This window comes from Seriola dumerili, unplaced genomic scaffold (genome assembly GCF_002260705.1).
Source record: "Seriola dumerili isolate Sdu_G_001 unplaced genomic scaffold, Sdu_1.0 BDQW01000025.1, whole genome shotgun sequence".
Taxonomy (NCBI): Eukaryota; Metazoa; Chordata; class Actinopteri; order Carangiformes; family Carangidae; genus Seriola; species Seriola dumerili.
In genome coordinates this window covers 8,338,732-8,353,745 of record NW_019174280.1, presented here as the reverse complement: position 1 = coordinate 8,353,745, position 15,014 = coordinate 8,338,732, and the positions used below count along the sequence as shown (strand labels likewise).

The 15,014-nt window shown below is 40.6% G+C and overlaps 2 protein-coding genes across 2 annotated transcripts; both read left to right on the top strand.

Moving 5' to 3' along the window:
• The first annotated feature begins 454 nt into the window (after positions 1–454).
• Positions 455–1,381, top strand: LOC111236587 (2-oxoglutarate receptor 1-like). Its single transcript, XM_022765384.1, has one exon. It carries the CDS (start codon positions 455–457, stop codon positions 1,379–1,381), a length of 927 nt encoding a protein of 308 aa, XP_022621105.1.
• A 6,104-nt stretch (positions 1,382–7,485) lies between these two features.
• Positions 7,486–8,643, top strand: LOC111236578 (T-box-containing protein TBX6L-like). The gene has a single exon (XM_022765371.1). The coding sequence runs from the start codon at positions 7,486–7,488 to the stop codon at positions 8,641–8,643; it is 1,158 nt and encodes a 385-aa protein (XP_022621092.1).
• Positions 8,644–15,014: the final 6,371 nt, after the last annotated feature.

Sequence of the window (15,014 nt, the reverse complement as noted above, 5' to 3'; positions counted from 1 at the left end):
GAGATGTTAACAAAGATGTCATTAAGTTGATTTGTTGGAATGTCACAGTTGTGTATTGTAAATCAAAATATCAAACCACAAAATAATAAAAAATGGGGTGGAGAACAAGCGTCAAAGGATATAAATTTGCTCTTGCAGGAATTACGTTTGTTGATGTCAGCCAGTGGAAAAACATGTCACTGCTTTAAACCAGACACGGTGCCTGGTCTCAAGATGAAGCTTCGAAAAGCTCAGAGGTAAAACTTTAATGACTCCCACCCTTCGATGTTTCCAGCATCCTCTTGTTTTGCTTTCTCTATAATGAGCACAGCCAATCACCATTCGAGATTCTTGCCACCTTAGAGAACTTGATAACAAGGCTGGCTGGTCAGTGATACGGGAAATCATATCTCTTCCTTCTTCTGTGACAAGAACACAGATGTGACTTTTTGTGTGGTTTAGCTCCTTTTTAATAATGGAGGATTTTTCTGTCAATCTCATGGTCTTAAGAGTCATCATTTCTTGCATAGGACTTGTGGGTAATGTATTTCTAATCCTTTCCACCATTCAGACCAAGTTCTCCAGAGTGAAGTCCTTTGAATTGTTTCTACTGGGACTGGCTGCGGCCAACTTGGAGGAAATTCTCATCGTGAACATCTATGATATTGTCATCCATGAGATTTCCTCCTCCATCGCCGACACTTGGATGTGTCGCTCATTCAAGTTCCTGACTGTGTTTGGTGAAACTACCAGCATCCTCTTCACTGTCCTCATCAGCATCTTCCGCTACCAGAAGCTGAGAGACGCCAGTACGAGGGTCAACCTCCCAATCTGCATGGACAGCATCAGGTCAGCCTTGATGGTGAGCGGGGTTTGTGTGATATTCTCCGTGCTATTCAGTCTCCCCATTTTAGTCATGCACCTGCAAAGCCCAGCGGGAAACAACACAAGAAACACAGTCGGCTGCCCCCCAGACTTCTTTCAGTGTAGTAGAAATCATTGTCCCAAACTCAACCGCTTCTACAAGTATGTGTTCCTCATGATATGCAACCTGCTGCCTCTGATCATCGTCACAGCCACCGGCTGCCTCATCATCAATGTGCTGCTGAGCCAGAGGAAGACTGTGACACCAGGGGTGAACGTGAGTGGGTCGAGCCAGTCCAGCAGGAAGAGTAAAGGTCTGGGGTTTCAGCGAAGCACGGTAGCTGTACTGGCTGCCATGGGGTTGTTCCAGGTAGACTGGACTCTCTACCTGATCTTCCATCTGAGTTTCAGCCCCACTGACCTTCCTTTTTGGGCTGAAATGGAGTTCTTTATCTCAATTTCCTACACATCCATCAGTCCATATGTGTACGGGATAGGGAATAACCTGTTCAATCTCAAGAACTGTATAAAAAGGTAATTTAGATCTTTTCTTCGGGCCTGACTTGTCAGATTTTTAAACAGAAAATATCATTTGAAATTGTGTTGATGATGAAATATTAAGCAGAAACAAGTTTTTAAGTTTATCAATAAAAATGCTTTTTTAATTACTAAACGTTCTGTATTAGTTTGAGGAAGCAGAAGTTAACACTTTTTTGAGCAGGTAATCTTTTTCTCTTCAGTAAACAGATTACAGCTTTGTATTACTTTTATTTCCATCTAATATGAAATGAAAAGGTTCCTTTGGTACAAAAGTTTTCAGTCCAAAAGTTTTATATATATATTTTAAATCAGCCACATAGCAAATGCCTCTTTTGATTGACAAAAGCATTAAAGGACTGTCATAACTTGAAAAACAAAATGTTTCCATGTCTTACAGCCTTTCAATGGGAGGAGGGCAAGTGAATCTCATGTGCTGCAGTGTAACCTATAAATAAACACTAAAGACATAACAAGTCTCTGCTTCCCTCTGATAAATGCAGACTCACACATTGCCTTCGTTTTTCCAATGCAATTATCTACACAATATTACACTCTTGTGCACGACCTGTATTTACAGTGCAGTAAGCTGAGTAAAGAAGCAGTGCTGTTCTTCACACACCCTCAAAAAGCAGATTCATAACTTGGCCCAGTCACCTTTCACTAACCTCTGCTGCTCTTATTTGAATGTAAATACAGATACCTTACAACTGTGGATAAGACTTGAAGCTGCATGCATAGATCTACCGCTAAACACTCAACTGATCATTTATTGCCATCCACTCTCATCCATGAAAGGTTTGTCCTATGACAGGTCAGGCATTGAGACCTTTGACCTTGATCTGTTTTGACATGACTCAGGAACAGGATAAAGGCTGTGGTTAGGCTTCGTAACTTCAGTGAAAAGACTCTGGCTCCTGTTGAAAGTGAAAATTATCACAGGCCACATATGAGTCATGGTGACTCACTGAGTCTGTTTGTGACAAATTTAGTTAGGTTTATTGAGATCTGGATGATAGCAGGTTCACGTCAAAGCTCTGTTAATCCGGGGTTAAATGTGCCACTTAAATTGTTAGTGATAAATATATCTACACCAAATAGGTGAACTTTACACCACTCTACATACACTACAGCAAACTCTAAAACAGCCTGTTTTGCCCTTTTGCTGCAAGAAATTACACTACAAACCAAATAAAAAGCTGTTGAGGTCATAGTGAGGCATGAGTGTCTCTGATAAACCAAGGAGACCCGTGCTGCATGTGACTGTGGGTCATTATTTTTCTGTTTCTTGACATCTTAATTTGGGCCTTGAGTATAACTCTGATAAAATATAGATCACTGTCAACATGTTAACCAATATATCATGTCCACTGTCTAAATGCTTAAGCTGTTCCTTACTAACACTGGTTTTAAAATGGTGGTGATAGATTAAATATTATGCCTGCTTGTGGTAATTTTAAACTTGGTTTGACAGTTGTGACAGAACTCACAAAGGCCATACAAAGCCCATGCACTACTCATTGTCTGTGCTGCCACTGCTCATTTTGCTTCAGTGACATCACATTTTGGTAGCTGTCAGTACATACTGTAATGTATGTTATGTAAGTAAAACAACAAAGAGGAAGAGTTCTTGCACTGGTACCTTTACAGAGATATTTAATGCAACTTGCACAATCTACAAATTAAGAATAAAGGGGACGATGACACACTTAAGAATTGTGTCACAAGAGGAGGGCAACAAACTTTAAGTTTGGTTAAATGGTAAAAATTTTAGTTTTTGGTTTTATTGTAGCATCCCTATATATGAAAAATAAGTCATTTGCATTTGATTTTAAAATTTTTACTCAATAAGTGTATTATAAAAATCCATCCCTTTCTAGTGTTGCAGCTGTGTGTGTGTGTGTGTGTGTGTGTGTGTGTGTGTGTGTGTGTGTGTGTATTTGTGTGTATTTGTGTGTATTTGTGTGTAAGAGTACAATTGTAACCTCCTGGGATAGTTTTTTCTACAATTTTAAATACAATATTTAAATTGCACTATGAATACATTTATGTTTAATGCATAACAATCCATCTGTTCATCTGTCACTGGGATAGTTGAAAAGTGCCTGCAGGATTAAAGCCGTATTCAAATGATGTTATGGGAGATTCTACACATACATGTTGCTTTGTGCAGATTAATTACGCACTGTCTTATGTGAAACGTGCATACTGTAATAGCCTTTCAGAGTCCATCCCTCACGACTAGATACATTTAGTTCATAATTTGACTGCACTGGTTTAATTAGTTTTATTATTAATTTACACAACTAGGACGAACTGAGGATGAGGGGCAGCCCAGCAGGGACGGGATGCAGCGCATCACCACGAGATCTCCACGTGGAAAACAACCGATGGTTCATGGGGGCAATTTCCCACTTCCTAGTCCCGGTTAGACCCCGCCTTGTTGACTCAGTAACATGTACTTTTGATATTGTAGTAATTTCTTCTTTTTATTTGAATAGGCTGGATTATTAAACCTACACTGGAGCCTAACGTTTTAAGAAAAATCGTGTTGTTTGTTTATTTTAATGTCACAAGTGAGAAATATAAAACGCCTAAGATGACATTTCTTACTCAGTCAAAATTGTAATTTGGAGTTAAATCCATGTCTACAACCACACCTGGCAGTTGTAATACATCCTCGCCACATTTATTCATTTATTGGTTTATTTAGCCTATTGAATTATTTAGATCATGAAACAATTGGCCATAACCCCACCCCCTCCCACCAACAGAGCTGTGGTGAACACAGAGCCATCTTCCTTACACTGCAAATGGTTTTTAAAAGAAATCTCACAAACAAATGAGATGATAATGCATTTCATGTCGAGTCCAAGCTCGAGCTGCAGTCAGAATGTCATGGTTTGTTTGGTTGGTTAATTTTGTCTCCAGCAAGATGTTTTGCTCGCCATATTTAGAACATCACGCAAGGACAGACAACATTTTTGGGGTGATACGGTTACTTGAAAGTGCATGTTTTAAAACACAGTGCAGGCCACTCGCTGTGCCATACATTTAATTAGAGGGTGTATAAATTTGCTAAAGATTGGATTGTTGTGGATTAATAACAGTGCAGGCATTTAGTTACATCAGTCAGTATGTTCTATTTTTAATGAAATCTCTGTGATATAAGGCTGGGCCACGTTTAGGCTAAACAGAACTTACTGAGTATTTTCTTTTAAAGTCTACATCTGAAGTCTTGGGCTTCAAAACCAAAAGGTAACAGCAACCCAGTAAATAGCCACTATCCAACAATCGCCATGCTCCAACTTCCTGTGCAACAATATTTGTGTAAACATGACGATAGGACAACTATAATTTAGAAATAGCTGTTTTGTTTAATTAATATGCAAGAGAGTTTTATTTGGACAAATATTCCATTATTGTAACTACAACGTCTCGCTGCCATCTTTATCAGAGAAACAGTTGTCACCGCTGTCTGCATCATACTGTAGAAAAGGTAAAGTAAGTTATTGATTTAGACAGTACAGGTCAGTTTTGATAGTCTCAGTGCAGTTTGAACGAGGAAGCCACGCTGGTGGTTCCGTGTTACAAACAAACTTTTTTTCATCGACGGTGTGTTTTGGTCATTTTTTTCAGGCCACTGACACCATGATGAAAAAGCTGGCCGGTAAAATCCTCCGCAGGGAGCTTGCGCATTGGCTACTGGAGCTCAACCGCCATGGTGAACGTGTGACGTCACAGCCCGAGAGCACGGATGTGTGTGTATGTGTGTGTGAGAGAGAGGGGCAGAGAGGAGAGTGTGTGTGCTCCACGGAGGGTGAGAATGGAAATGTAATCGACAAGGTAAAAGAAGTGAAGGAAATACAAAGGAAGGAAGAGAAAGTCTCAGGTCTTTGCTCTCAGCGCAGGATTTACACATCCGAAACATATTCACGCAAACTTGCTGAGAGTTGTCCTTACCGGCGCGCGGACTCAGCTCGAGGTGGGAACAAACGAAAAAAAAAATCTTCGGGATGGTGGACTCCCGCTTCCCTCGCGGCCCGGGAATCACGCGCCATTGAAGGGGGGTGATATTGTGCATGCGCTTTGGCTCTACAGCGTGCACGCTCGGGTCGGTCGATACGAGCACACTGGCGTGGCTCTCGGCCTCCATTTGCCAGTTTGTGTTTATGTTCGAAGGATTCAGCGAGGCCCTTTCAACGGCGACGACGACGTGCAACAGTTGGAGTTTCACCGTGAACGTTATTATTGTTTCTCTCTGGTAGGCCACGAGGTATTCAACCGACACTGAAAGGTGAGGCGTTAGTGAAACCTGCAACTTTTCCAACTTGGTGAGTGGTGGAGCGGGCGGCCTTCCTTCCTCTGCGGTGTGTGAGGAAGAAAGCTGTTGTCAAACAACTTAAATTCTTGACTTGGCTTCGTATTTTAGGAGGAAAATAGTTACACGGAGAATAGTTGGGAGTTTGTGTCGTAAACACGCCGGTAATAATTCATTTCAGGCGTCGTTCGGCCGATTAACACCTTTTAGATCTGCATCTGTGTGTTGGTGTGACTGTGTGATTAGTAAATTAACCGGGGGGCAGGACAACGAGAATACAGGTTACCTATTTCGCTTGTTCTCTGTCGTCGACAAAAATGAATTCAATTTGACTTGAAAGGTGCAAACGATGTACAGACCGACCGTTTAGAATCAGTTATCTGTACTTAAAATAAAGGCCTGTCCGAGCATTTCAGCCATGTCCTCAACTAGGTGATATCAGACAGGCTATTGGTCAGTCACACCAAAGGGGTCTCGCAGCCCACTTCAAGAAGGCAAAGTCCGCATTTCTCAGACTGACTAGAGAAACTGTTGAACTGAAAAATACTTAAGACAGACGTAATTTTGTGCATGTGATAACAGAAGTAGAATCGTTCACATATGATATAATGATGATTCTAGGTGGTGGAGGTGTAGTGTTTTCTCCAGGGGCTCAGCATGGGTGGTTTCATCTTTTTAAAAAATATTATTTTGTACTATTACAGATTATGTTATCACAACAAAACATCCTACTCTTTGTATGATGCCACGTTTTAAGTCTAATTTTAGAAAAAGTTTCCTCAACTCCTTGCATAATCCCAGTGAAAAAGCAGGCTTTTTATATATCCGGCTGGGTTAGATATATTTTATAAACGCATGTTTTGCATATCCATACATGTTAGAACAAGTAATCACCAGCTGTTTGAAGGACCACATATGGCCCAGGGTTGTAAATAAATGATCATTTCTCCATTAGTAGCTAATTTATTTTTCAGGAGGGTATGGCCTATCCTAAAACTGCTCTGCAATGGTTTGATTCTTATTGGAATTCCTGTTGGACACAAAGAGCTGTTCTATGAATCATGCAGATCAGATATCCTGAAATATGGCCCAGGTGCTCTTCAGCTTACAAAACATTCACACAGCCAGCAACCTGAGAGACCAATGGTTGGATGCCCTTTAATTTTGTATGATATAAAAACAATGCTGTGATATTGACTTAAGTCATCTCATTTCTTCCGTTGATTTCACAGAAAATATTGTCGCACCTTAAATTAAGACCATGTTTATTAGCATTATTAGTATATCCTAGATCTGTCATTTGTAGCAACTAATGCTGCAACACTGCTGATGTGACGACTAGCTGTAAATTTGCAAGTTGCCAACCTCTCGGTAGCTCCTTGAAGTGTATTTTTCTTTTCAAATAATGTATTGAACCTGTGTACCTTAGGTAAATGTGTGTTTTAACGGAAAACTAAGAAGACCAAAGACCAAAAAATAATTAGAAGAAATTGTCATTTGAGCTGCACATTGTAGGTTGTAGAGATTGTTTACATTTCTTGATTCTTCTCTTGTGGCTGTTCTTTTCTGTCAGTGTTTGCTCTTGAATAAGCATTAATTGTTTCTATTTACTTTTGTCGACATTTTTGATTGGTTGTGATTTTTATGTCTTGTTTGATTAGATCAGTATCTCTGTGATGTATGTTGTACCTATTGAACATCATTGTACTGCATAACACTATTGTTATTATTGTATCATTTTCTGTTAGGCATCAAATGACGTGGAACAGCGGCAGCCGTTGATGATGCCGGTTACAGACTCTGAACTCACATCCATGGAGGAACCCCATGCAGTGGAGGATGAGAAGGGGAGCTTGACTAACGTCCCCTCCTCAGCTCCTCCTACGACCATCCCTGCTTCAACGCCTCCTTTCCCTACCACTATAGCTAATTTCACTGGTGAGACAGTGATTGAGAACAGAGCTGTCTCCATGGCAAGTAATGACTGCAGCTCGGCTCTCTCTTCACCTGCTGAAGCCAGCCCAGCCAAGCCTGCTGTAACATCACCCACTACATTTGAAGGGGCTGTTGAAACAAGCCCAGCTACCTCACACATTGCATCAGCGTCAGACTCCTTAAAATGCACAGGGACAAGCCTTGTCAACATTTCAGAATCACTACCATTGTTGTCTGAGTTGCCATCTACCACATTTGGCAGTTCAGACCTGGAAAATGACTTTTCTCCTGCACTGACCTTCAAAGGCGTCACGGTGTCTCTGGAGAATAACAGTGTGTGGAGGCAGTTCTACAGCTGTGGAACTGAGATGATTCTCACTAAACAGGGGCGCCGCATGTTCCCTTACTGCCGATATCGCCTGGCTGGCCTAGATCCTGAGCGCCAGTACAGTCTGGTACTGTCCATAGTTCCATCTGACCAGTACAAGTACCGCTGGAACAAATCCAAATGGGAGGTCACCGGACCAGCGGAACACCAGGCCCAGGGCCTTGTCCGGGCCTTTGCCCACCATTACTCATCCTGCAAAGGCTCAGACTGGATGGGTAGCTTGGTATCTTTCTACAAACTCAAACTGACCAATAATACCCAAGACCAGGAGGGCCATATAATCCTACACTCCATGCATCGCTACATTCCTAGGCTACATGTGATACCTGTCCCAGATGGGGTCGTACCCACACCTGATCAGCCGGTGGTTATGGGACCAGAGAGCATGACCTTTACTTTCCCACAGACTGAATTCATGGCTGTGACCACTTATCAGAACTTTCGGATCACGCAGCTCAAAATTAATCACAATCCGTTTGCAAAAGGCTTCAGGGAGGACGGGAACAACCCCCGCCTAAACAGGGTCACCACAGAGGCTCGACCTCTGGTCAAGACAGACACTCAGTCCTGTGTTATAGAACAAAATGAAAGCAAAGAGGGGGCTGTTGATCTGAGGTAAGTTTGGGATGTTTTCTTGTCTTATTTGGTTACTTTGCAACACACTATCTTACAGATGACAATTTTTTATGTGAGACCAGTTGGAATGCTTGAATTCAATGAACTTCTGTTATTATCAATTGAAACATATGTTCATTATGCATATTGATGTTATATTTTTGTTTTGTTATATTGGTGTTAAAAATGTTTGCAGATTCACCTCTCTTAACTAATAAATCGCAATAATAAGTCAGGAAAGCTTTTATAATAAAGATAATCAAAGTCATCACATGAACTTAAACATTAAATTGAAAAAATGTATGTAAATAAATAAATTCTGCCAGGTCACTTAAAGAAGCAACAATATATACAGAATGTGGACAAAATAACACATCCGTTTAAAGTATTTAAAAATAAATAATTTCAGCTAAAACATGACCACAGTCTTGACTAAAACTAAGAATTACATCTATGCAATTCAATATCCACATAACCAAAATCAGTATTTATTGCAAGCCTGTTGTATTGAATTACATTACGATGTGGGGAGTTTTACTACTGTCTTAGAACCCAAATGAGACTTTAGGATGAGGTGTAGGATTGGGAGGCACATATATAAAAATTTTAGCATGTTATGCAATGATAAGTACATGGACATAAGTAGGGAAATATGTGTCAATTAAATTGCTGGAATTAGCTTATTAAAATATCATCACCACATGCTGTGCCATTACAAATTTAATATATTTTTGAATGAGATCATCATTAAATCCTTTTCACTTTTTATGTGTTAAGTATCTTATAAACTATTCCCTTTTATGTGTCTTACAGCATGAAGAATCATATCGTCCCTGCTCCTCTCTCAAACGTGCAAGAGACTAGACTGGTCCTGAAGCCGATAATGTCTACCCCTGCCAGTAAGGATGAACCATATGTCCCCTGTATAAGAGGCAAGCATGCCCTTGGTGAGCTTGTGCTTGTCCAAAAAAGTTCACTTGTGGAACCCAAGGAAGAAAACAAAACGCCTAAAGCCATATCCATGACTCCTACCTCCTCAACGTCTACCCCAAGAGCATCACCTTGGAGCCGCAGAAGAAGGAAGAAGATCAACAGACGCTGGGCGAATTCCAGAGGAAAAGAGTGGAAAACTGCTGCTGCCTCTCCCACGGTAGTCCACAGCCCATCACTGACTGTGGCTTTGCAACCAGAGCTGGATGATGTAGAAGGCCTGCTGTTTGTGTCATTCACCTCAAAGGTATAACACTGCAAATTACTGCAAGGAATGCTCTGCACATATCAGCATGTCTCTACAGGGTTTATTTCCATATAATCCATGTGTGGTACCTCTTCCAGTGATCCATCTCATCTCAGATATGCGTGTTGAGTTTTCACTGAATTCCTGAAATGGCATTTGTTGTGTAACAGAATGACTTTCAGGGCACTGTGGTAAAAGTCTTATAAAGTATGTTGACTGTAATGTTCTTTTGTTACACAGGAAGCTCTTGAGGTTCATGTCAAGAACAAGCCAGCCAGTAGCTCAGCACCAGTGTCTCCAGTTTCCCCAAAGACTCAGAAGCAACTCACGCAAACATGTAAGCAGTGCAGAGATTTTAATTTATTTTGGATGTTTAACCTGTATTGTTCTGTTGTAACTTAGTTTTATTTTACTCGCCTAGTAATGACACAAATGTCACCTTGTAAACATTTCTGTGGTGTTTCAGTGGAGGTGATCCCAGAGACTGTTGAGGAGAAGATAGCCCAATTGGAGGCTATCCTGCTGCAGGACCTCAGAGTTCTCAAACACAGACAGGTCATCCATCCCGTGCTGCAGGAAGGTGAGTTCATACAAACACACAGTGGTTGAGTTGGCTATACCAAGTAATGTAATGTGAATATGATCTCTCTTTGACTCATTTTTTGTTTGCTTTGTAGTGGGCTTGAAGTTGAGCTCCATAGACCCCACTAAGTCCATTGACCTGCAGTATCTCGGGGTTCATCTGCCACTGCCTCCAATCAAACTACCAGATCAAGGTGATGCCACGGCTCTGTCTCTTGGCGGTAAGTTAGACTGATCTTTGACAGTTTGTGCATGCTTTATTGAAGGTATAATCTTGTACATTTAATTTGTAATTTTAATTTGTAAATTTGTGGCAGTGTTGTCAAAATAAGGAAATGAGCAATAAACCCTAAGATTGAACTTTTTTCGTTTATTGTCCCCCTCCTGGGCAAACCGGGCCATGAGAAATTTGTCTTTTCGAAACCGGTCCATGGCGCAAAAAGGCTGGTGACCGCTGATCTAAACTCTTACTGTTTGTGGACGTAGGGGTCAAAGAGTGCCCCCTTCGCAACCTCAGGCTCAACTTCTTGACTAGTGTTGCACCCCTAACTGTAGGGTCATTGCTCAAAAACTGATCCCTATGGAAGAAGGGTGCATAGGGATAGCGGCGATTTAAAAAATAAAATAAAAAAACGAGTAATCTTGAGTGCATTTGTAGAAAAAAATCTGGTGTTTTGCCATGAAATCAGGATTTCGATTTTATTTATTTATTATTTTAGTATTTATTTACATATTTATATAACAATTTTTTTTTAAAACTCTCACAGTAGAATTATGTCTCCCCCTCTCTTTTCCTAAAATAAGCACATTTGCAAGATAGCCTTATGTATTTAGAAGGATAAATTACAATAGACATAAGATAATAAATTACCTACTTCCTGCAAGCCTCATCTGTAGTGTGTCAGTCGTGCCAGATTAGAGCCTTGTATGCTTTCGAGATGCATGACACAAGACAAGCCTGTAAAGTGTCCTTAGTTTAAGAATATGCCCTAGAAATGGTTGTAAAATGGACTGCTTGTGTTTTTAAACACGTGGGCCAGACCTGGTATTATCATCCATGGTGGACAGCTCTAAGTTTTGAGGACACACTTGAGATCCGATCACTCAGACCACGTTCTTTCAGCAGTTTGAGCACAAATGCTTCCGCGGCCACATTGAAGGGCCGCCTATTCTACTGACGCCCTCTACCAGTCAATACACTGTATTCTTCAATGAAAATAGTTTTCTCGTTAACAATGAGAATAAAATGGTGATCATATCTGTTTCTACAATAACATTTAAACCATCACTGTGAGTATTAGTGTGCTGTGTCCTTAAACTGGAGGCTGACACAGTATGTTTCCTTCACAGATAAGAGATTACCCTTCATGTCCAGGACAGGAAAGACAAGTGACATGACAAAAATAAAAGGATGGAAAAACAAGTTCATAAAAAGCAAAGAAGCATCTCCTTCCGACTGTGATGGTGAGATTTGCTCATCTTGTTGCACTATCTGTAATGTCCCTTTTATCATGCAGTGGGATTAGTATAGTCATTCTAATTACCAAAAGATTAACTGAACTGAACTGAAACCAGTGGAATATATTTGTGTCTGATTCATTATTCCCTGTTGATAAATTAAAGTCCCTTTATTCTTCCTCTCCAAAAGGATTACAAAGGAACCTATCTGCCTTCTGCAGCAATATGTTGGATGAGTACTTGGAAAGCGAAGCTCAGCAAATTAGTGAACGGGCTGCTGCCTTCTCCACACACCCAGAGGGCTCAGTGGCCTATCAGCTGCCTGCTAAAAGCTCCAGCTACGTAAAGACCCTGGACAGTGCACTTAAGCACCGAAATGCTGCTTCCAGATTCCCAGTGGGGGCCAACAGACCATGTCCCCTTTCCCACAAGCCCCTCCTTTACTCTGCCCTGACGTCACCGGCTCCTCCTCTGGCCAGCCCTGCAACACCTGTTCGAGCAGGAGTTCAGTCCATACAGCAATCAACATCTTCACATACACAGCCAGGAGCTCTGATGTCAGTTGGTGAAAATGCTGATTCACAGAGGTAAACAAGAGCATGTTAGTAACATCTTCATTTTTAGATTGTCAACTTTTTAGACCTCAGAGTTTTTCTAGTTTTTTTTATTTTTTATTTAGTTCTTTTCCTTAAAGAGTCAAAGTAAATAATTGATCACATTATATATTTCTTGGTAATCGCACAGAGATATTATAGCAATGGCTAGAGGAAAGGGAAACTTAATCCCAAATAACAACTCAAAAAAAATATTTACACTTTTAGTTAAGCACAGTTAGTTTCCACATATTACTTTTTCTTGTAATTGCCTTGCTTTTCCTGTGTGTATTTTGTTATTTTCAAAGGCCCAATCTGTAATTTTGGGAAATGGTTACCAGAGTTAATGTCTTGATTTTACCACTTGTGTCTGAATTTTATGTGGACATGATGCCACTGATTGCAGGACAATTTGAACATGCTTACTTTGAAGAGACTCACACATTATGCATTTTAAGAACCCAGTCTTTCTCAAGTAGCACATTCTTTTTACATAATAAAAACATCTTTCCATGTAAACTTCCCTGCTTCATTCTCCCAGCCTTATAACCCCTTGTTTTACCACTCAACTACAACCCACACATCAGACCAAAACACAGAATTGACGGGGCATGTTTGGCCACAGACTACTTTGCACTAAATATAAGCTTTGGACTTTGGTTTTTTTCAAATCTGCAGCTACAGTATTTTTGTTTTAGTCCACCTAGGAAGTTCTGGACAACATGAGCTTTGTGGTTATGAAGAAGCACATGATACAAACAGATTAATTAAAAATGTACAACACTAATCTGCTAATTTCTTCCCCTCTCTCTCTTCAGATCATCTACATACCAGCCAGGGGTCGGCCAGAGACCAGCGATGAACTATGGGCAGAACCAAGGGATGGCACACAGACCCACAGGCCTCACTAAGGTCCAGTTCAAACTGTTGCAGATGGAGATTGCAGCCCTGAGCCAGGGTGTGAGCAGAACACACCTGACTCCAGACAGGCTGTCAGCGGCTCTATCTGTAATCCTGACAAAACAGGTATGCAACATACTGTGCAAGTAATCTGTGTGTGTCTGTGTATCATGTACAGTGTCATTTGATATTAATGATGGATTGTGTCCATTGTGATTGAAAATACTTTGAGAGTAATTCGGATATCAGAAGTGTTGTCCCTCTTCTCCTTTCCTTTTATTCAGACGTTGCCTGGTCAGGTCTTGAAATCTCCCAAGTATCTAAAGTATAAAGTTGGGGGACCTGAATGTGGTCAGGAGTTCTGCAGACTGGGTTGTGTGTGCTCCAGTCTCCAGCATCTGAACAGAGGTCCACTCCACTGCCGTCGGCCTGAATGCATGTTTGGATGCGCCTGCTTCAAACGCAAGATCACCAAGCAGATTTCTATGGGGGAGAGGCAGGAACAGATCCAACCTGTTTACTGTAAGATTTAAGTTATTTTTACATAATCAATGTATGTTGTTCGATTTCTCTCCAATAATGATTTCACCGTGTAGGGCAGTGAATTCATTTGATCTTTGACAGAGATCACATTTTAAATACCATTTGAACTATTTGGATTTTTTTTTCTTCTGGTTTTAGCTTCTGTTTCCAGCTCAGTTTGGCCACAGCCATCAGTAACTCAGAAGTGTTAATGAGATGCTTTTATCCCTCCCCAGCTATGACTAATATAGAGAATGCGGTCCAACCTCACCCGGGCTCCCACATAAAAAAACTGTGGAACCGCAATATTCATGATGTGGATCCAGAGCCGCTCTACGCCCCCAAAGGTTCTCAGTGTTTGGTCCCATCAAAACCCCCAAAACGCACCAGTGTACCTCGTCCAACGCCACCGGTAAAATAAAATCTTTCTCTTCTTGGATTTAACTGAGGCTTTTCCTATCTAGTTTTTGATTTATTCATTACAGACTTGTAAAAATGGCAAATTATTTAGTAGAGTGTAAGATATGAGAGCTAAACTTTAGTTTTTTTTTTTTGCTTGTTTTATGTTTTAGGTGTAAAAAAATTGTGCTTATCTCTTTTTTCCCTCTCTTTTGTCCCTTTTCTTTAAAATGAAAAAAAAAAATTAAAATTGATCATTTCAGATAAGAGAGGAGGACAAGGATCCAGTGTATAAATATTTGGAGAGCATGATGACATGTGCACGTGTTAGAGAGTTCAACAGCAAGCCTCCTCCTGAAGTTACCATAGAGCCAAAGATCCCTAATATTTCTACACCAAGCACCAATAAAAAACTGCAGAAGATGACTGACAACCAGCCAAGACACTACTACAGAACTGTAAAGACTAAAAAAGCAGGTAAAGAAATTGACATGGTGCATTTCAGACATAATGTAATGTTCTTTGTGCTGTAAAAGTTCCATCTGTCAATGAAAAATAGGCAACATTTTATTAAATCCCTATGTCTTGCCCTTTGTGTTGGATAGATATACCTGACTATATGATACTGAAGGTATTTGTTGCTACACATAACTATATGTCCTTGTGTCCCTCAGCAGACAGGGC